Raw genomic sequence first — 23,118 nt, forward strand, 5'->3', positions numbered from 1 at the left:
ATTATAACTATGCTTTAAGAAGTCAAGCTTAAAATCAGTAGAGAATGACGGGGGGGTGGGGTGTCCTTTTTTTGAAGTAGGCATTTTACTTCGTTAGGTTCAGATGACAAACTTCCAACCCATTTTCTCTGCACTAAAATTCCTATGTTTTCAAAGCGTTTGCAGAGCTGTTCTGATCTATTCTGCATGTGTACCACCTAGTGGCTGATTTGGGAACCTGGTAGTATGATTGGGGTCAGATACACATATGCATAGTTCTAGACTGACCCCAGGAGTGTTTATAGATCTTCACGGTATCACTTTCTCGAGCTCCTTTCTCTTTGCAAGTTCCCTGATACTTTTTGGCTCCTAGTGACCCTCTTCCTTGTCCCATGGCTAGACATTTGGGGCTTCATTTCTCTGCTTTGCTGTATACTTCCACAACGTCTGCCTTTGATGCCAGACAACAGGATGGCAGAGAAAGCTGTGTGGCTTCCCTTCATATTTACGGGAACAGAAGGATTCTACTTTGTTGGAGTTTTAGGGCCCTGTTCAGCCACTGCTGATTTTATCACTGCCAAGACTGCTGCCCTTGGCTTGTTTGGGGGCATAGGTCAAGAGGAAGAGGGAAAAACCCAGAAAACTCTGTCTCCTTAGGGGCCCCTTTACTGATCCTCAGACTAAAAAAAGAGAATTCTTTTGGAGCCATTTCTGTCTGCACTTAGTGGACAATTCTGAATATGTACTGCCCTTGAGTCTAGGCTGAGTGGTCCCAGAGGAAACAAAACCAGGAAACTCACTTTGGGGTTAGTATAATTTCTAGTTGTGGTTTCCTCCTCCAGACCCACTGCTCCCATTTTCAGAGGCCTTAGATAGCTGCTCCATGCATTCTGTCCAGGTTTTTAGTTGTATTCAGCCTGAGAGAAGGACAAACTATGCTTAACTCCTTTTTTTTTTTACCAGAACCAGAACATAGATACCTTTTAATATTGCTACAACTGTATTATTCATTTGTTTTGGTTAAGAATTTACTGAGCATTCATCCCCTACCTAGCTTTGCTGGAAATGTAAAGATGGATAGTCTTTACCTCTAGTAGATCCACAGTTAGGCGTGTGATATGGGGGTGGAGGCAGAAAATAAACATTTCATATTGCACATTAATAATAATTTAGTTATTAATCTTATCCTTTTTGATCCATTTCTACTTCAGGACTTGACATATTGTTTGTGGCTGAAAGAGAGAAGAACCTGTTTATATTCCATTAATTTTCTGTTTTTCTTATTGTCCCAAAATATAAGGGATGGAAAGTCTCTGGATATGTATGTGCTGGATGAAATTAATACATAGTTTTAATAAGAATAAGAAATATAATTACATATATAATTATAATAACAAAGTAAGAAGAAATAATTTATTATTATATACTTGTTTCTCAGGTCTTAGAAAAATACCCCAATACACCCATGAGTCATAAAGAAATTCTTCAAGTTATCCAGAGAGAAGGACTAAAAGAAATCAGGTGAGTTATTTAAATATTATTAGTAATAATTATAATACTTGATTAGAATATTTCATAGTGTACAGCAGTATACAGTTAGTCCTGAAGATTGATGATTTCGTAATAACTGCTTTGCTAATTTCTGATTTGTTCAGTTGTCAGATCTTTGACGTTTTCAGTCATAGCACAGTTACAAAAACATAAGTAAGTTAAAAAAAATTCTTAGCTGTGTCCAACCCATGCACTTTAATTCTTAGGAGGCCTGGAGCCATCTTCAAGTCTTCATCTATGAGTTCAGGCTTTTGATTTAATAAGCTTGGTCATTAGCAGGTAAAAAATATTCTCTAGTACATGGAGAATGCCAGAGGTGGACAGTCTAGGAAGAAATAACCTTGGCCAAAAGGAATAAAATGGAAAAGATACAAACAAAGCAATATATATTTCGAATAATAGTTTTATGTACAACAAATAAAACAGCTTGGGGTCAGTTAATACAGGACCAAAGATAAAATACACTTTAATTTCTAAGAGCCTTATATTAGCAATAGCACATAATAGTCACTTCATAATCAAGACCCTCTGCCATCAAGAAATGTTAAAATTATGGTCAACATACTTGGTATTGTAAACGTGGAAATCGGGGAGTCTACCTGACAGATATTTATTAAGATGGAAAACATTGCAGTGCTTTAAAATTGCGACCAGTTGTTCTCGAGTGGGGGTGGTATTCTGTAGATGCCGTTAGGGAAAGTGTTCAGAATTTATGGGGTTATTTTTGATTTTCAAAGTTTCTAGAAAGAAGTGGAGCACTGTAGCATTTAATGTTCAGGAAACAGGCATACTAAATGTCTCACATTGTGCCAGACAGTCCTTCACATGAAGAATTGTTCAGCTCAGATGCCAGAGTAATAGTGAGATATGCTGAAATATTTGTAAATGGACAATAACAAATTTTTTGATACATAGCTATTGCATGTTCCAGATTTTAATTCTCATTTTCTTTAATACAAAATTGAGTTTCTGGCCCTTTGCTAACACAGCTTAAAAATTTTTGTTTTGACTTCTGGCCAAATGTCAGTAGGCTGGGAATAAATTAGGTTTGTTTTATTACTATGAAACAGTGAAGTATAAGTATTATTTCAGTTTATGTAACATATGTCTCTGAGAAGTTGTGTGAACATTTGTAAATTAAAACATTGAAATGCATTTGAGGAATTAGCTTTTAAACATTTTTGTAAATTAAAAAAATTGACTATCAATGATACAATTCTAAATTTTTATTTGAATTAGGTAAGATTTATTAGATTAAAATTAAAGCATAATGCCTATTTATTTTTTACTTTTTTACTTTTTTAAAAATTTAAATTCAATTAGCTAACATACAGTGTATTAGTTTCAGAGGTAGAGTCCAGTGATTCATCAGTCTTATGTAATACCCAGTGCTCATTACATCACGTGCCCTCCTTAATGTCCATCATCCAGTTACCCCATCCCCCCATCCCCGCATAATGCCTGTTTAATACCACCAATTTGTACAAAGGTATAGGAGAAAAAGACAGTGATTTTCGAGATCTGATGAACAGTTCTGCTAGGGTATTCTAATATTCTTTTATACCGCTGTTGACTTACAGAATAGGAATGAACAAGAGATTTCATTTTTTTTCCCTTAAAATTAGACTTTTGATACACTGGGGAAATTGACCAGGATATCTGGTGTATAGAGACCAGACTCCCATCAGCCCCTTAGGTCTAAATTCCAGTTGCAGGTCATCTAGCTCCAACATACTAAGGCTCTATGACTTTACACTTGTCATTATCATTTCTAGGGAGCAGGCAAGAATAGTAAGTAAAGAATAGTAAATGAATAAAGAAGGGAAAAAGAAATCTAGAAAAGTAGCAAGATGGTAGAGTCATCAAAAATAGCTTCTGGCTTTGCTTAGTGATAACTTAGATTTATAAGTAGCTGTTCTTGGTTAAACTATATTGTTGTGGGGGCACCTGGGTGGCTCAGTCATTAGGCGTCTGCCTTCGGCTCAGGGCGTGATCCCGACATTCTGGGATCGAGCCCCACGTCAGGCTCTTCCGCTGGGAGCCTGCTTCTTCCTCTCCCACTCCCCCTGCTTGTGTTCCCTCTCTCGCTGGCTGTCTCTTAAAAAAAAAAAAAAAAAAAAAAAAAACAACAACTATATTGTTGTGATGCAGTTATATGACCACAAAGCAGTTCTAAGTCACCAGTGACTTCCATTTTGTTAACTCCATGGAACTTTTAGTTCCTGACTCTTATTTAACACAGCTGAATACTGCTGCTTTCTTGAAACTCTGTTTTGTTACTTGAAGCGACCACGGACATTCCTCCTTCCTTTTCAGCTTTTTTGCTCATTACCTTCTAATTTAGGTGCAATTTTGTCCATTCCCCATAGCTTTATTTATTTATTTATTTTTTAAAAAGATTTTATTTATTTATTAGAGAGACAGCCAGCGAGAGAGGGAACACAAGCAGGGGGAGTGGGAGAGGAAGAAGCAGGCTCATAGTGGAAGAGCCTGATGTGGGGCTTGATCCCATAACGCCGGGATCACGCCCTGAGCCGAAGGCAGACGCTTAACCGCTGTGCCACCCAGGCGCCCCCATTCCCCATAGCTTTAAATATTATATGTTGTCAGTTCTCAACTAGGTAGGGAAGCTGTTTCGCACCTCAGCCTTTGTATATGCTGCCTTCATAGTGGGGAACGTGAGTTCTCTCAGTTCCTTCTTATTTTTCAGGTGTCAGTTTGAATATGTCTTTGTCAGAGAACTTTGGCTGACTATACGAGCTAGAACAAATTCTTTTTTTAGTGTATTATAGTGTTCTGTTTATTTCTTCATACCACTTAAGGATTGAAATTACGTATTTTTGTGATCTTAAAAAAATCGCATAGCTTCTCTATAGCTTACATTAAGGTAGCTCCCTGAGGCCATTGACATCTGCTGTTTTTTCCCCCTTCTCTTTTATGCTTGGTATATGTCAGACATTGAAAACCTACTTGTTAACACATATATGAAGTATCAGGGGTTGGAAGATCTTATTCAGGTGCAGTTACAGCATATGCTCTTGCTGCAGTGATGTGTTAAATGATAGTCTTATAATCTTTAAAGTTTTTAGATAGGTTACAGAATGAAATAGTTAATTTCTTTATTGAGGTTGTGCTACTTCTTACAGTTAATTTTCATTCTTCAGTCTTTAGTACATGGCTTTCAATTCTTTTTTCCATTTGTAGTTTTCCCTGTGTTTCCCATTCTGAAGAAGCTCACTTAATTTTGATTATTCCATGTTATGTTATTTTATTTTAAAATACATTAAAGTGGAAATAGCCCAAATGTCCATCAAAAGATGAGTGGGTAAGTAAAGTGTAGTATATACATTCAGTGGAATATTACTCCCCCTTAAGAAGAATTGAAATTCTGATACATGCAGTGTGGATGAACCTGAAAAACATTATGGTGAAATAAGACAGACACAAAAGAACAAATAGTGATGTGGCAGCAGGGAAAAAAAAAAAAAGGACAAATATTGTACAGTTCCATTTATATGAGATACTTAGAACAGGCAAACTCATAGAGACAGAAAATAGAATAGAGGTTACCAGGGGCTGAGAGTAGGGAAGAATAGAGAGTTATTGTTTAAATTAGTATAGAGTTTCTTTTTGGGATGATGAAAAAGTTCTGAAAATGGACAGTGGTAATGGTTGCACAACATTGTGAGTGTACTCAGTGCCACTGAAATCTACACTTACAAATGGTTCAGATGGTAACTTGTATGTTACTTATCTTTTGCCGCAAGCAACCAACAAAAAAATATTAAAAATGAAGTGATTGTCTCCTAGCTGAGAAAGACTGAGGTACTAGTAGTCTTAAAGAGTTTTTCAGAGACGCTTTCTGCAGTCTTTGAGCTATACAGTTTTATAAGTCTCGGGGTCTGGTCAGCAGACAAAAGCTACATGGTAGTTTGAACAGGGAAGTTATTCAGTTAACTGGCTAAGTTATTTCTTGGTTAGCCAGAAATTAACTATTTAAAGGGAGGAAACAATACCTGTAGGGCTGAGGCACTGTGCCCTAAGAAAGAGTAACTTTCGAGATCTCCCTCTATGTCACAGGTTGCGATTCAGATCTTGATGGAATAGGTGGGGCTCTGGTCCAATGGATGACAAAGTTCACTGGTGCTGTAGCCTGGGCTGGCAAATAGGAAGCTGCCTACTGGGTATTAGTAGAACTTGCTGGAAAGCCTCCTGCTGGCACCTATCCCACATTCACAGGGGAGACAGCTGAGGCACCAGCAGAATTTTCTGGGAAGCCACCCACAGTCATTCTGCTGAACCTTGCTGAAGGTTGGGTGCCATTGAGTGTCCTTCATCTTGCTGGGTGCTGCCTGTCATAAGAGCAGGCAGGCAAGAGCACAGTAAAACCTGGAAGAAAAGCCCCCTTTTACTCTGCAGTGTTCTTCCAGCGCTTTGCTGACAAAACTTAGTATCAGGCCAGCTGGCAAAGAGAAGTGTTATAGGGTCTAGCTCCATTACCACAGAGAAGAACAAAGAAGGTTGGATTTGGAGCTAAAAGTCAATAAATTGATAACTAGCACAGCAGCCTTCAGTAGTTTTTCAGTAGAATAACAGATCATTGTCTGGCCCTACACACCTCTTTGGTTTACTTGATTTGTTTCCACCTGCACTCTAGCTAAACGGTTACGCGGCTGTTCTCCGTATGGGATCTAAGCTTTCTCACCTTAGGACGTAGATCAATCTTTCATCTTGACTTTTTTATGAAAAAATCTTGGCAGTCTTTCAAAACCAACTCATATTTTTTTTTTCTTATTTATCCTGTTTATCTGGTAGATTATAGGGGTTGGGTTTTTTTGTTTTTGTTTTTTTAAGATTTTATTTATTCATTAGAGAGGTGGATCACAAGCCAGGGGAAGAGGTAGAGGGAAGGGCAGAGGCAGAGGGAGAGGGAGAAGTATACTCCCCGCTGAGCTGAGAGCCTGGTGTGGGGCTTGATTCTAGGACTTGGAGATCATGACCTGAGCTGAAGGTAGACGCTTAATCAGGCTGAGCCACCCAGGCTCCCTCTCTCAAATAAATAAATAAATCTCTTTAAAAACAAAAACCAAAACATTCTATCTGATAATCATCCCAATCACATAGGGATGGTTTACTGGTTTACTGTTATTAATTTTACTAGTTTGTCTTTCTTTTTTTTTTTTTTTTTTTAAGCTTTTATTTATTTGAGAGAGAGAGAGCACATGAGCATGAGTCGGGGGCAGAGGGAGAGGGAGAAGCAGATTCCCTGCTTAGCAGGGAGCCTGATGCAGGACTTGATCCCAGGACCCTGAGATCATGACCCACTTGGAAGGCAGACACCTTACCGACTGAGCCACCCAGGCGCCCCTTGTTTTTCCTTCTTATTTTTTAGTTTACTGTCCCCTCCCTGCGTCCTTCTTTTGAATAATATGAAGGTTTTGCAGTATAATATATTTTATTTCATTTATATTTTAGTTCATTTCTCTTTACCTCACAGGGTATAGTAATATTAAATGCTTTAAAGTTTTTGTCTAATTAAGTCTGACATCTGGATAATCTCAGGGTTGGCAACTGTCGATTATCTTTTCCCCTGAGAACTTCTTACATTTTCCTGGATTGTCGTTTATTGAGAAATTTAAGGTTGTATTCTGGACATTTTGAATATTATGTTGTTTTAGGCTCTGTTTTTCTGTTATAAACCTCTGGAGAATGGTGATTCCTTCCTCTGTTCCTTCGTTCCTTCCAATCTATCCAGTTGTCCTCAGACTACATGTTCTCTCTTATCTTCTGTAGGTGTTGGTTCAATAATCAGGTCGTTTTCAAAGCGTCTGCTCTACTGTTCTGGATTTCATGCACATGCCACTCTGGATTATTAGTCTGAGATGTGAGCTGTGGTTCAGTTCTCAGAGCCTTTCCTGTGTCGGTTGGGAATGTCCCAAGTATGCAGAGCTCCAGAATGAGCCCATGCCTTGTGTGAGAATTAAGATATTTCCTTCCCCTGTTCTCTTCTCTCTGGAATACCATCTCCCCTACCTCCAGCCGTCAATGTCCTTTTTCCTGTCTTGGCCAGAAAGATAGAGCTTTTCTCAGAATTTTATCTGTCCCTTACAGTGGTATGTCTCTTCAACCAGAGTCTGCTCTTTAGTAAAATGGTGAGAAAACCCCCAGAAAACTCACTATGTGAGAATTTAGCCAACTGCAATGTTAGATGGAACAGTCCACATGATTGACTTCACTTATTAGTCCCAACTGCTTAGTTCAAGGAACTCCAAGACTACTCTCAAGGCTCGATAATTTGCTGGAAGTACTTGCATAAATCACTGAAAACTTATGATTATGGGAAGGATACAGGGAAAGGATACAGATGAAGATTAGCCAAGGAAAGAGATATATAGAGCAGAATTAAGGTAAAGTACCAAATACAGACCTTAGTAGTCATCCTCTCCCTATGACTTAGGATAGTGTTAAATATCAACATCAATGTGTGGTAATATGCATGGATATTGCCAATATCACTCAAGCCTTGGTGTCTAGAGTTTTTATTGATGGTTCATCACATAGGGATGGTTTATGACCTATTTGGCTGATTCCAGTTTCTAGTGTCTAGCCCCTCTAGAGATAATCTATACTGTGTGACCCAGGCCCTCACTCTTAATCCTGTTGTCAGTGTGGCTAAAAGCTCCTACCCTAAATTACAGTGTTGCTGTCTGACTGTCTTCAGTCTCTCATAGGGCCTAGTGATTATTTCTTAGTCCAAAGGAAAAGGCCAGACCTCTCTTTGGGTAAAGGTAAATTGTTTACTACATACTCCCATATGAATCAAATTTGACTTCCCAAATGTGCCAGCTTTCTTAATTTTTAATGTTTAAGATAGTTGCTTTTTGTTTATTTTTATTTTTTTATTATATTATTATTTTTGGATAAGATAGTTGCTTTTTAAAAATTAACATATAATGAATATACTGTAAAAGCATTTTAAAGCATACAGTTCAGTGTTGTTGTTGTTTTAAGATTTTGTTTATTGAGAGAGAGGGAGAGAGAGCACAAGCAGGAGGAGGGGTTGAGGGAGAAGCCAACTCTGTGCTGAGCACAGAGCCTGATGTGGGACTTGATCCCAGGACTCTGGGATCCTGACCTGAGCCAAAGGCAGACGCTTCACCGACTGAGCCACCCAGGTGCCCCACAGTGGTTTTTATTTAATGTATTCACCCAAAACATTTCTATTACCCCCAAAGAAACCCTGCAATATTAGCTGTCACTCCCCTCCTTGCCTCACCCCTAGTAGCCTAGCCCTAGGCAACCAATAGTGTAATTCTGTCTCCATGGACTTGCAGTTTTGGATATTCCCTATAAAGGAGTCGTAGAATATGTGGCCTTTTGTGACTGGCTTCTTTCATATAGTGTAATGATTTGAAGGTTCATTCATATTGTAACATCTATCAGTACTTCGTTCCTTTACTGCCAAATAGTATTCCGTTGTATGCACATGCCACATTTTGTTTATTCATTCATACATTGATGGACATTGGGGTTATTTTCACGTTTTGGCTGTTATGAATAATGCTACTGTGAACATCCGTGTACATGTTTTTGTATGAGAAGTTGCTTTTTGTGTTTTTGTCCACAAGCTTTAGTTGAAACCAGCCAGAGGGTGAGAGGCTGTTTTGGGTCTGCTCTATGCTTACCAAGTCTCACTCACTCAATCTTAAATCATGAAATTGGATTGAGCCTTAAATTCATGGAATTCATGGAAACATGAATTAACTCACAAATTTCAGTTCAAAATCATTTGTGTTTTTCTTTGGCTTCGACAGAATTCTGGATTTTGGTGTAGCTTTTGTGTTTTAGTCATTTTTAAATTGCTGTAAGGGGGTTTATCACAGATAATCTGGTGTAGGCTATTTAGCAAATGTTTTATGACTAGTGTTTAGAACCTCTGTGTTGACTAGTTCCATAATTGGATCTTGTTTTTTATACCAAATAATAAGTGGATGTGAATAGAACACGGCAAACCAATATGAATCCATTGGTGTGGTTAAATGTTTGCGCATTGCTCTGTCCAAATTTGTAGTCAGACCTCAAAGGGAAATAATACACCTGCCACAAAACATTTGTATCTGATAATTACAAGATGGTGTGTAGTCTGAATTAATGATTTAGAGAACTGTATGTATGTAGATGAATATAGTTTATGAAGAACGGACTGCAGCATTCAGGAGTTGAAGGGGTTAAGGAGACTAGTAAAGGTTCTGTTTTACTAGAGTAGATGAAATGTGGTTTGGATTACCTGAGTAGTGCTGGAGACAATAGACTGATTTGAGATACGTATTTCAGGACTTGCTGTTGGATTGGATGTGGGAAGTAAAAGGAAGGAGGAAATAAATGATTTCTAGGTTTCAGGATTACATAGCTGCCATTTACTATAGAAAAGAACCGAGGAATTAAACTGGTCAGGAAAGGAGCTGATAAGGATTCACTGAGCATATACTTGTGGGTTCAGAAAAGAAGTTTTGAACCTCAGGAGGGGGGAGAAGGTATTCAGGTGCAGGGCCTGGCTATGTTATAAATCTCAAGCTAGCAGTTAAAAGGTGGAATGATCTGGAGCTGTAGAGTAGTAAGTATTTGTTGTCAGAGGTGAATACCTAGTACCTGTTTTGGACATCAGTGAGTAAAGTGTTCTCCTGGTGTGTTATAGAATCCAAGAGTACACCCTTTTCTTTTCATGATACTATACTTTCGCTTATGTTACAAGTCTAAGTTAGTAATGTGGGTACTGAAGTCAGTTACTTAGATGTAAAGTTTTACTTTTGGAAAATTGCAAATTGAAGCAAAGTATGTATCCTCCAGCTAAATTATAAATGGTCTTCCCACCCCAGACTGTTTTGCAGTGACTCTTAGGCATTTTATTACTTCAGCATTGCAGTATATATCTAACAGCTAAGAACTCAAGAGATTGTATAAGTTGAAGATTGTGGCTTATTAGAGAGCATCTAAGCACAGACATTAAGTACGCATACTATGGGTAAAACATACAAAGAATAGTCTGTAAATCAAATGCTTATGTATGCTGTGAGACCATTCCTGCTAATCCTTGCTGTTACCACTCATTACTTCTTTTTTCCTTAGTCTTTTGTACAACAGGTTTTCCCCCTTCATCAGCTGTGGCAGCCATTGATGTTTACAATGTACTTTTACAGCATTAAGTTGGGACTTCAAGTCTTCCTTCTAAAGTAGCCATTGCTTTTAGTGCCTGCCCCCCACCCACCAAGTTTTCTTAACGTGCTCTGTTCATCCTATTAACTATATTACCTTGACTCTTCTTTTACCTGCTAATAGAGTTTTTAGGAAAGAATAGAAAAATAACAAAATAATTATTTTCTGAGACCCTGTTCTCTTACGGGTTTTTCTTTCCATTCATAATTAGAAGAGGAAAGACAGGTTAGGAAGATACTTGGTTTTATGAATTAACATCCACAGATTGAGCATTTTCTGAATTAGACCACTTATGAGTGGTCACAAGGATTCTTGATATATAATAATGATTTTGGCGAGGCATGAATTTGAATCTAGTACACCATAAAATGGATGTGGGAGAGTTAAGTTTTGTAGCTAATAAGAGGGTAGTCACCTACCTAGCTCTTAAATTAGGCTGATCATTGCTTATTTGTCATCTCACAAAGAAGTGAAGTATTCAAAAGCATTGTGGTTCTTTAATGGAAAAAAACCTGGAGAGGAAGACTAAGTGCTAGTCATATAGTAGCATTGGCAGATTTGGGGACAAACAGATGACGTCCTTGTGGGTTTCTTGCAAATGAAGTTTATCTAGTTGTTTACAACATCATGGTCCCAATTAAAAGGGTAATCTCTTGCATTCCTCACCCTTTTGTCCCTCCCCAACCGCTTTTCTAAGCCACTCACATTATTTCGGTCACAAAATTTGGCTGAAAAAGATAACTGGGATATCACCATTATATCCCATTTTATTGCTGAAGAATTAAGGCCCAGGGAGATTGGTCAGGGTCATACAAGTTCTGTGGAACTAGAAACCCAGGCTTAATGCTTCTTGTTTTGTTCTTATTAGTATATCATATGGCCTCTACATGCCTAGTTCTCCCTACTCTTCTGATTCGTCTCTTTGCTCTCTTTTTCAAATCAAACTTATATTATGTGCCGACATATAATAACTTTAGGATAGTTGCTGTCTAACTGTAAATGGCTTTCTGGAAGAATTTGAAACAAAAACCCTCAGCCATTATAATAACTTGGCTTCTGAAAGGGCCAGTACTTTTTTTTTTTTTTTTTAATGTGAAGCTTGAACTCATGACCCTGAGATGAAGACCTGAGCTGAGATCAAGAGTCATGCTTAACCTACTGAGCCACCCAAGGGCCAGTACATTTTTAAAGAACTTACGGTAATGGGACATTTAAATCGATCTTCATGTTGTTGTATGTTGTTGTTTTGTAGAGCTACAGTTTCTTCCCTAGCAAGAGTTGTTTTTCTGTTTTTTGTTTTTTTAACATCTCAGCCTTATATCCCAAGCTCCTTTAGAGTTGGAATTGTAAAGAATCCTGGGAACGATCTGGCAAAGATGCTCAGTAAACTTTTGCCAGATTGAAATTTTACCTCTTGGGAGGAGTCCCAGTTGAATTTGATTAGTATTAATACATTTACTTATGAACAAAATAATCGCTCTCGTATGGTCTTAAAGTATGTTTTAGCTCATCTCATACCAAAAACTAATCCTAGCACCAATTTTTTTCCTGTCTGTCCTTTCGTAAAATACGTAGCAAGGGAAATAAAAGTCAACATTCGATACTACTTTTCAGCAGAAATCATTATCTCCACAGAATAGGTCATTGGACTGTTCACCAAGCTGAATTGTCTTAAGGTGATTTACTAGAAAGAGCTCAGTTTTAAGAATGAAGAACATTATTGATTAAATTGATACCATACTTATCTAAAAATTAACTGACTTTGAGTTTAGCCTGTGTTTACTTTATCTGTCCATTGCAGTCTACTTTCAAGCACACAAACCTTGTAGGGATGTCAAAAAGGATTAATAATGAAAAAACAAAAACTCCCAAATGCTTACATATTGACAGAAAAGAGTATTTTTGTCTATTGTATTCAGCTTCATGGTAGTGAGTTCATTATGGATCAGAGGGAAGCTAATAAACCTTAGGGTCCATAGCTGAGGGCTTTATGATGGCTCCTTGAAATTGAAATGCATGGGAAGAATATTAAAGAATATTCATTGTATCCACATTTAACTCCAGACTGCTTTAATAGTGTTAGTATGCCACATAATTAAGGTACTGCAGCTGCTATCTGAAATGGTTTAGACTATTTAGCTGAGTTTAACTGTGCGTTTTTAGACAAAGTCATATTTTGGGCTAACTTGTAAATCCTAAAGAATAAATGAATGTTTTATATAGCAAAGTGGAGGGAGGGTGCTAATTTGAAGAATTGTGGATATTGCTGGGAGGGGAAGGGAGAGTTTATTTTTTGACTTTATTGTTAAAATTAAAAGTTTTTTTTTTCTTTCTTTCATTTTCTTGGGTGCATTCCAACTCCAGAAGGTAAGAAGTATTACTTTATTCTAAGGAAGTATATACAATGATAAAGTCTCTTCTACAAGTTAAATAGAACTCATCTTTGGATGCATGATTTCTATAAACAGTCCAAAAACTAAGTAAGAGTGAAATTACTATGTAAATATTTATTCTTTGTGCCCTTTTTGTCCTTGCTGTTTGTAATAATCATATTTGGTCATAATTTTAGAAACCAGTCAACATTAAGTTTTAAAATTATCATTTGACTTACTAGCATTGGGATACCTAGTGTTCTGCAGAAACTATTTCAGATTGAAACTGTGAACTCACATTTGGTTTATGACTATAAGATTGGAAATATATATGTTTTTGCTCTGATTTAGAGAGCATATTGGTAAAATCCTCTGTGGGAATGGCACTTAATTAAAACCAGGCTAGAACAAGTTAAAATTCATAGTTCGGATGCGTTACTGAATTGGCTTTTTTTCTGTGTTGACATAGCATTTTAGACCCTCTGTCTCAACAGTTCCTGTGTTACAGTTAACATATTATAATTATCTGCCTTGCCTGTGAGACTTGAGAACAGGAACCACAACAATGTATTTTCACGTAACTTTTTTTAACTCCTGCTAATTTGCATTCCATTAAGTTCATTTACAAGAATCTATTCATTTTTGAGTATCAGTTTATGGAGAAAACCTTAATCCAGGTTGTACAAATTAAAAATATTTAAAACTAGATAAGAAAAGTTTCGTGTGTGTGTATGTATGTATCTATGTTTTGAGGGGGACTTATATTGATTAGGTTCTTTAGGTACAAATAACAGGAACCAAATATGAATAATTTAAACAAAATGGGATTTTTTTGAAGATTGTGGGATAGCTCATAATCTCAACGGAAAGAAACAGCTTCAGAGATCATGATGGTAGCTAGAACTAATGGATGGGGTCATCAAGACTCTCTAGCTGGGATGAGTCAGTCTATGTCTACTCTGTTCAAGGTTAAAATTTAAGGAAGAGTGAACCTGGCTGGCTTACTGTCTAGGTGTGGTGAGATATCTTAACTTTCCAGTGGGGTAGGTCATAGTTCCCCAGAGCAGAGTGCACATTCTTTCCAGAAGAAGAGAAACAGCAGATGTCCACTGTATTGCTCACTGCAGAAAATTAGAGTGCAAAAGAAGAACATAAGCTACAAGCAATTGTAAGAAATAACCCTTTATACAGATTGTCCCAGTGGTAACATATGCAATACCTGAGTACAGTATCACAACCAGAATATTGCTTTTGCTACAGTCTACTTTGTTTTACTTGTACTCATTTGTGTATATGTATGTATATGCACATGTGGATGTATATTCGGCTCTGTGCAGTTTTATCACATGTATAGATTCATGTATCTGCTACCAGTCAGAGAACAGGTTCATCAACAAGAGGATCCCTTGTGCTGCAAGTTTCACAGCCACACCTCCCTAGTGCCACCTCCATCCACTCCCCTTAACCCCAGCAACCACTAATGTGTTCTATATTTCTGTAATTTTGTCATTTCAGGAATTTATATTAATGGAATCGTATGAAGTATGTAATTATTTGGAATTGGCTTTTTTTTTTTTTTTGGTGTAATTCCATGTAGATTCATCCAAGTCGTTGTATGTGTCAATATTTCATTCCTTTTTATTGCTGAGTAGTATTCAGTGACATGGCTGGTACCACAGTTTATTTAACCACTCACCCATTGAAGGACATCTGAACTATTCCTGCCCCCCTGCCCCCCCCCCCCCGTTTTCGACTGTTACAAATAAAGCTTCTATGAAAATTTGTGTACATGTTATTGTGTGAACATAAATTTTCCTTTCTCTGGCATAAATGCCCAGAAGTCCAGTTGTTGGGTTGTGTGGTAAGTGCATGTTTAGTTTTAAAGAGATTTTTACATTGTTTTCCAGAGTGGTTGTACCATTTTACATTCCCACCAGCATTATATGTGAGATCCAGTTTCTCTGAATTTGAAATTAATTTCTTGTAAATAGCGTATAGTTGGGTTGTGGGGTTTTTAAGCCAACTTTGCTAGTCTTTGCCTTTTAATTTGCATATTTACATCATTTATGTCTAAGGTAATTGTTGATAGATTTATGTCTGCCATTTGATTATTTGTTTTCCGTTTGTTTCCTCTGTTTCGTGTTCTGTTTTTCTTTTCTTGCCTTCCCATGGGTTATTGTTTTTAGGATTCCATATTGGCTTATTTATACTGTGTTCCCTTTTTATCTCTGCATAATTTTCTCAGTGTTTGCTCTGGGTATTAAAGTGTACATACGTGATTTATCAGTCTGATGGTATGAACATTTTACCACTTTGAGCGAAGTTTGGGGAAGCCAGTCCATTTAGGGTCTTATCACCTGGTGTAATTTTTGTTTCAATCATCAAATATTAGTTAAAAATTCATGAGAAGGGTAGTCTCTTGCACGTACCCTTATTTCTATTCTACCTTCTTTCCTGATGCTCTAGTATCCCCCTTTTTTTAATCTTTTTTTTTTTAAAGATTTTATTTATTTGAGAAAGAGTGTGCAAGAGTGTGGGGGGAGGGGCAGAGGGAGAGGGAGAAGCAGACTCCCCCCTGAGCAGGAGGAGCCCGATATGGGACTCAATCCCAGGACCCTGGAATCATGACCTCAGCCAAAGATAGCCGCCTAACTGTTAACTGATTGTGCCACCCAGGCTCCCTCCAGTACCCCTTTTATGTTTTTCTTAATGTTTGAAGAAATTCCTTTAGCCATTCCTTAAGAATGGGTCTGCTAGCAACACATTTCTTTAGTTTTACTGTTTCTGAGACTGTCTTTATTTTTCCTTTCCTTCTGAAGGATAGTTCTTCAGATATAGAATTCACAAGGAATTTTAGAATTGACCATTTTGTTCAACATTTGTAAGACATTGTACCACTTCCTTCTGGTCTGTGTGGTGTCAGATGAGAAATCTGCTGTTGATTAAATTAGTGTTTCCCTACAGGTAAATGTGTTGTTTCCCTCTGACTGACTGCTTTCATGACTTTTGTATTTAGTGCTCAGAAATTTCATTATGTGTCTTTGTATGTGGACTTCTTTGAGTTTATTTTATTTAGATTTATTGAGTTTCTTGAACAGTTTTGTTTTTTTTTCACCAAGTAAGAAAGCTTTTAGCCAGTAGTCCGTTGAGTATTCTGTTTTGCTTTTCCTTCTGGAACTCTAATGGTATGAACTTCAAATCTTTTGTTATTATCCCACAACTCCCTCAGGTTCTGTTAATTTTTTTCAGTGTTGTTCACATCAGGTAAATTTTGTTGATTTGTCTTTAAGCTCATTGATTATCTCCTCTGTCATCTCCATTCTACTATTGAACCCATCTAGCACATTTTTACATTTCTTATTGTACTTTCCAGATTTATAACTTCACGTCTTTTTACAACTTCAATTTCTTTGCTGATATTTGTTACATTTTCATTTGTTTCAAGAAAATTTGTAAGTGCTTATCAAAGAATCCTTTCCTTAATATTTCAACATCTATTTTAGTGTTGGTGTCAGTTGATTGTCTTTTCTCATTTGGGTTGTAATTTTCCTGGTTCTTGGTATGATGAATGATTATTACATTTGGATCCTGGGTATTTTAGTTGTTATGTTAGGAGATGTTGGGTCCTATTAAATTCAGATCTTTCATTTAAGTGGGCATTCACCCTGCTTGGGTTTACCATGTGAGAACTAGACTCCTTTGGTGGACTGTGGTTCAATAACGATTTAATTTTCAAAGCCTTGCTATGCTATTTTGGTCTTCTTGTTTTATCTGGTGACAGAGGCTCCCAGTGATCTCTGCTGCCTTTTTTCTGAGGGGTAGAAGGCATTTCCACAGACCTGGCTGTCTAATGCCTCTAAATGTGGGGTAAAGGGAGTCTCCAGCCTGTGGGGGCAGAGAGGCTTTCCAGACCAAGTGTTTATGATGGGACTGTCTCTTCCTTGTGCCACTGGGCTGCTCAGCATCTCTGGGGAGAGGGCTAGTATTCCCAGGCCCACAGGGATATAAAGAGACTTCCTGGGCTGGCCTGCTGCTTGTGTTTTGATCCCACTTGCAGGTGCCACTTTGCCTTTCTGTTTGTACTCTTTATTTTAATTTTTTAGAGGGGGAAGATAAAGGAAGAGGGAGAGAGAGAATCTTAAGCAAGCTCCACACCCAGCACAGAACCCAAGGTGGGGCTCTATCCCATGACCAAAACTGAAACCAAGAATCTGATGCCTACCTAACAGCCACCCAGGCACCCCTAGACTTTATTTTTGAGGTTTGAGGGAAGCTCATTTGCAGTCAAAACCATTTAATTATATAAGCTTTACCTTAACTCTGAGTTACTTCTGTGAATTGGAAAATGCTAGGAATCGGTAAAATCAATGAATCAAGTGGCTCCTTCAAAATTTTGAATCTTGAGGTGCCTGGCTGGCTCTGTTGGTAGAGTGTGCAAGTCTGGATCTTGGGGTCGTGAGTTTGAGCCTCATGTTGTCAGGTTGAACATAGAGATTACTTTAAAAAAAAAAAAAAAAGTCAAAATTCTGAATCTTGATGTAAGTGACTATGTCAAGACCGAGAGTTCCTGTTCAAAAGCAGAAAATAATTGTAATAAGTAGCTTTGGCTCATTAGCTATATAAACTATATTGCTAAATGAAAAAATGCCAAATAGGACAAAGATACAAAATTACAACAAATTCTTTCTTCTTAAAGTCCTTAGGATTTTTAAAAAAGATTTTATTTTTCTATTTTGAGAGAGAGAGAGAGTGAACGAGCACTACTTGGGGGAAGAGCAGAGGGAGAGGGATAAGCAGACTCCGTGCTAAGCGCAGAATGCAACATGGGGCTCGACCTCACATTGAGATCACAACCTGAGCCGAGATCAGGAGTCTGTCGTTCAACCAACTGAGCCTGCCAGGCACCCCAACAAATTCTTATTTTTTGAAGTACTTAATCATATCTGTTGAATTTTATTCTCCAGCTTATTTCTTTTGGAACTATGTCCATAGCTTATATTGACAAGTATTCTGTTTTTAGTTTCTATTTTCTTCACTGCTACTTCTTTTACCCTGAATAGTATGCCCTCATATGCAGCCCTCTCCAACTCTTTAGTTCTGAGACATGCCGTTCAGAAACTTGGCGCAGCCAGGTAAGACACGTTAGCATCCTGATGACCTGAGATAAAGGCAGTTTGGTGATACTGTTTTATATGCAATAATTTCAGAGTGACCTTTCTTAGAAGGATTGTGTTTCTCTTAAAGTCTCTATTTTCTTTTTGTTATGTATTTCTCATAAGATTGAAAAGCAAGATGCTTCAGTTAATCAATAGTGGAAATGGCTGCTGGCTAAGATAGGAGTCAGGTACTTTATGCATATGATCTGTTTAATCTTAAACCCTCTGAAGTCTTTATTTCTTAGACAAAAAGACATTGAAGCAATGAAAAATTACATAACTAGTTAGTGCTAAAACATGAGTCCACATCTGTCTGACTCTAAAATATAAGTCCTGCTTCTGTTGCCTCACTTTTGAGTGGGATGAGGAGACTGAGTAAGGCTCTTAAAGAACTCTTTTGTATTTCTCGTTAGGTGAAAAGTTACGGTGTTCTCCGAAGTCCTTCTGTATCGAAAGTTTGTGATTTTCTTTTTCTTTTTCCTTTTTTTAAAAGATTTATTTATTTATTTATTTATTAGAGACAGCCAGTGAGAGAGGGAACACAAGTAGGGGGAGTGGGAGAGGAAGAAGCAGGCTCCTAGTGGAAGAGCCTGATGTGGGGCTCGATCCCAGAACCCCGGGATCATGCCCTGAGCCGAAGGCAGACGCATAATGACTGCGCCACCCAGGCACCCCGAAAGTTTGTGATTTTCTAATCTAAATACAGTTGAACCTTGTTGTTCCATTTATTTACTTTAAAATAAAACAGAATCAATCAATGAAGTAAAACAATCACTGGACCATATTTTTGTCCCCCCCCCCTTTGATGAAATGATTTTGCTCACATCTTACTGGTACCGGACAAAGCATGCTTTTGAAAAAACAGTAGTGGGGGGAAAGGAAATAATGGGAAGATAAAGATGAGAGGATAGAGAGCGTATACAGACAAATTTTTTAGAGTCTGTGTTTATTTCTGTGACCTCCCTCTCCAGGCTAGTCCTAGATTTACTCTCTTACTTGTTTTATGCCCTTTCACTACTCTGCTAATCCACAACTCTCATTTTGGGCTCCCAACTGGGCTTCTCCAAAAATGCCTATTTAAAAATTTCCCTGCACACCCTTTCCCTCTCCCGTGATTCTTTCCCATTTGTTTCTTGGTATGTCTGGGGAGGAAAATAGTTTGAAGAAAAACTAAGTCATTAAAGTATGGATGGGTCAGATGCTATTTTTAAAATTTAAAAACTTAAAGTTATTTTCCTTTTAAAAGTAGATTCGTTGTTATCCAAATGAATTTCTTGTTGGAAGAATTGCTGGTAACATGACCAAGAGAGAGCAAGCAAAAGACTTAAATGAAAGAGTTTTTTAGAATACACAATTTCCAGTGAATTAAAAACCTACCAAGATTATTTATTAATTTGGTGATTTATAAACTCCCTATGTTTCAACGTAAGGGTGCTGTTGAGTTTGGTTTGGTTCTGTGTGGGTAGGTATGCCGGAAAAATCAGTTTTTAAAGTTATGTGGTGCTGAATTTTTAGTTTGTATGTGGATAATGATTACTGTACACATGTATCTGTGTTTGTATAGGTAGATGTATAAGTGTATCGTGTGAGTGAAATATTCTTATGTGTTTATTATCTCTGTATATTTAAAATTGACCTGAAATAGGACATTCAAGCATCTGTTGGGGAAGTTAGATGACTCTACATTTCTTTTAACCTTGGAAGTCTGAGACTGTTATTTAATCCTATTGAAATTCAAGAGATTGAGCTTGGAAGGATAAATATAGAGTGTGTAATAGTTTAGTCAGAGATAGGGAAGCTGATTAATTGAGGCCTAGTTTTGACAAGCCTGTTCTGTAGGAGGGAGTACCAGAAAAATGAACAAGAGATTGGGATTAGAGATTAGGCTAGGTAATTTATTGCAAGGGGAAATATCAGTAAGAATAAATAAGATTGGTGAAGTCTCTTAAAGCTTTTTTATCAATGGCTTGAAATGGGCATAATAAATAGTGGAGGACATTGGTGAATTTTATTTTATTTTTATTTTTTTAAAGATTTTATTTATTTATTTGTCTGGGCGAGAGAGCACAAGGAGAGGGAGCAGCAGGCAGAGGGAGAAGCAGACACCCCACTGAGCAAGGAGCCCCACACAGGACTGGATCCCAGAACCCTGGGATCATGACCTGAGCCAGAGGCAGATGCTTAACCAACTGGGCCACCCAGGCATCCCACAGTGGTGAATTTTAAGGATGGACTGTAAAGTTTATTAAATTTCTTTGAATTGGTTGCAGGAGGGGATGCTAATGAGAAGAGAACCAAAAATGCGAAAAGGTGTAGACTTTAGGATTTTTATGAAGAATCTTAAAGTACATGAAGGGCTGTCCTATGGAATAATGAAACAGTGTTAAATGGTTTCCCTCACTCACAGAGATAACTTATTGCAAGGTCATTTTGGAAAATTCAAAGTACAGAAAATCACAGATTTTCTCACCATGATAGCCACTGATTCCCAGGAAAAATCAAGACTAAAAATGGAGTTACAGGAAGACGCATACTTGGCTTAGCTTAAGGAAGAATTGATGAATTATTGGAAATGCTTGAGGACTTAGTTAGCCTCCACCACCTGATATGCTGTGTGAAAGATTGGACGATTACCTATTGATGATTTAGGAGGGGCTTTAAGCGCCTGTAGTAGATGAGCTAGATGACCTATGAAGCGCCTTGTCAACCTGTAGATTTGTCTGATTCTTATCTGTAGGTATTGCCTAAACTGAGAGTAAGGTAAAGAATGAGTAAGAGTTACAGGATTTTATTTGACCTAGCAAGTCTATTTTTGGGTATATACACAAAGGAATTGAGATTAGGGACTTGAAGAGATCTTTTTACACCAGTATTCCTAGCGGCAATAGTCACAACAGGCAAAAGACAGAAACAACCCGGATGGCCACTAATGGATGAATGGATGAATAAAATGTGGCATATATATTCAAGGGACTATTATTCAGCTTAAAGAGAGAGGAAATTCTAACATATGCTACAATATGGATGAACTTCGAAGACACTGTACTAAGTGAAATAAACCAGAGCCAAGAAGGGAAATATTGTGATTCCACTTCTATGAGTCCTATTTATAGAGACAGAAAGTAGAAGAGTGGTTGCCGGGGGTTGGTTTTAGGGGAGAAATAGAGAGGTGTTTAATGGGCATAGAGTTTGAGTTTTGCAAGATAAGAGTTCTAGAGTTTGGTTGTATTAACAGTGTGAAGGTACTTAAGTGTAAGTGAAGTGTATACTTAGAAATGGTTGAGTTGGTAAATTTTATGTTTATAGTTACGTATATAGTTATTTCTCATTGTGTTCAGTTCTTGAATTGATAGCAGAATTGCAAATATGGCTAAATTTTTTGTTACTGCACATTTAAAATTAGCACCAACTTGCCTCATCTCTCTGGTGGGAAGGAAATATCAGTTAATCATAAATTAAATGATCGTTTAGTGTGTGTGCACACACTAGGAAATAAAGGCGTACCATCTGGCTCTGCTCAGTGCCAGTTCCATTATTTTTATTTTATTATTTATTATTATTTTTTTTAACAAGAGATTGTGTGCATGCATGGCAGCAGGGGGAGGGGCATAGGAAGAGGGAGTGGGAGAGAATCTGGGCTTGGAGCCCAACTGGGGGCTCATTCTCCATCCAGAGGTCATGACCTGAGCCCAGATCAAGAGTCAGATACTTAACCTACTGAGCCACCCAGGCACCTTCTGTTATTTTTGCATTAAAAATGTAAGAATATGGGGCACCTGGGTGGCTCAGTCGTTATGCGTCTGCCTTCAGCTCAGGGCGTGATCCCAGAGTCCTGGGATCGAGCCCCACATCAGGCTCCTCTGCTGGGAGCCTGCTTCTTCCTCTCCCACTCGCCCTGCTTGTGTTCCCTCTCTCGCTGGCTGTCTCTCTCTGTCAAATAAATAAATAAAATCTTTAAAAAAAAAAAAGTAAGAATATGTACTTACGGAAACCTCTTCTTCCTTTTTAATATCACCAACACTTACTACTTTGTGCTTACATGATGGCTCCTCTGTAAATGTTCAGTGAATGAGATACTAGATTAACTTCTTTTCCACTTTTTCAAAGCAACTTTATTGGTGTGCCTGGGTGGCTCAGTTGGTTGAGTGACCAACTCTTGATTTGGGCTCAGGTCATGATCTCAGGGTCATGAGATCAAGCCCTGCATCAGGCTCCGTGCTCAGCAGATTCTTTCTTCCTCTCCCTCTGCTCCTATTCCCCCTCATGCTTTCTCTCTCTCTGAAATAAATAAAATCTTAAAATACAGAAGCAACTTTATTGAGGTATGGTATACGTACTATAAACTTCACCCATTTTAAGTGAACAGTTCGATGATTTTTAGTAAGTTCACTGGGTTGTGTAACCATCACCATAATCCAGTTTTAGAATACTTCCATCTCCCAGTAAGATCCCTCATACATGTATCCAGTTAATAGAAGTTTCCACCATCAGGCCCTACTCTACTTTCTGTCTGTAGATTGAACATTTCTGGATATTTCATATAAATGGAATTATATATGGTAACTGAAGTTACTTCTGTTCTTGGGCCTTGTGGATAAAACATCTTAATTGTATTTCCTTACATGAGGTGGATTCAGCATAAAACTGTAGCACTGCACTTTTTCCTTTCCTAACCCTCCTCCCCAACTCTGCCATCTTGAGCATGGATAAGAAAAATTAGAAGCTGCGTTGTCCCATGACAATTATGTAATCTTTTGAGGTGTTCTTGTTTAGCTGCCTCAGGTGTCAGGACTTCCCTTGTACTATACTGTACTTGGCATTGATCTCCTCAGTACCAGGGTATTACT

The 23,118-nt window shown here is 37.8% G+C and overlaps 1 protein-coding gene across 2 annotated transcripts in view; it reads left to right on the plus strand.

Annotated features, from left to right (window-relative positions):
* The window catches only part of ASXL2 (ASXL transcriptional regulator 2), a 128,821-nt gene that overhangs the window by 45,745 nt on the left and 59,958 nt on the right, over positions 1–23,118 (plus strand). For both annotated transcript variants that reach the window (XM_057308963.1, XM_057308964.1), the window contains exon 2: positions 1,418–1,500. In XM_057308963.1, coding sequence (XP_057164946.1) covers positions 1,418–1,500 — 83 coding nt within the window. The remainder of the gene's footprint in view (positions 1–1,417; positions 1,501–23,118) is intronic.

This window comes from Ursus arctos, unplaced genomic scaffold (genome assembly GCF_023065955.2).
Source record: "Ursus arctos isolate Adak ecotype North America unplaced genomic scaffold, UrsArc2.0 scaffold_8, whole genome shotgun sequence".
NCBI lineage: Eukaryota > Metazoa > Chordata > Mammalia > Carnivora > Ursidae > Ursus > Ursus arctos.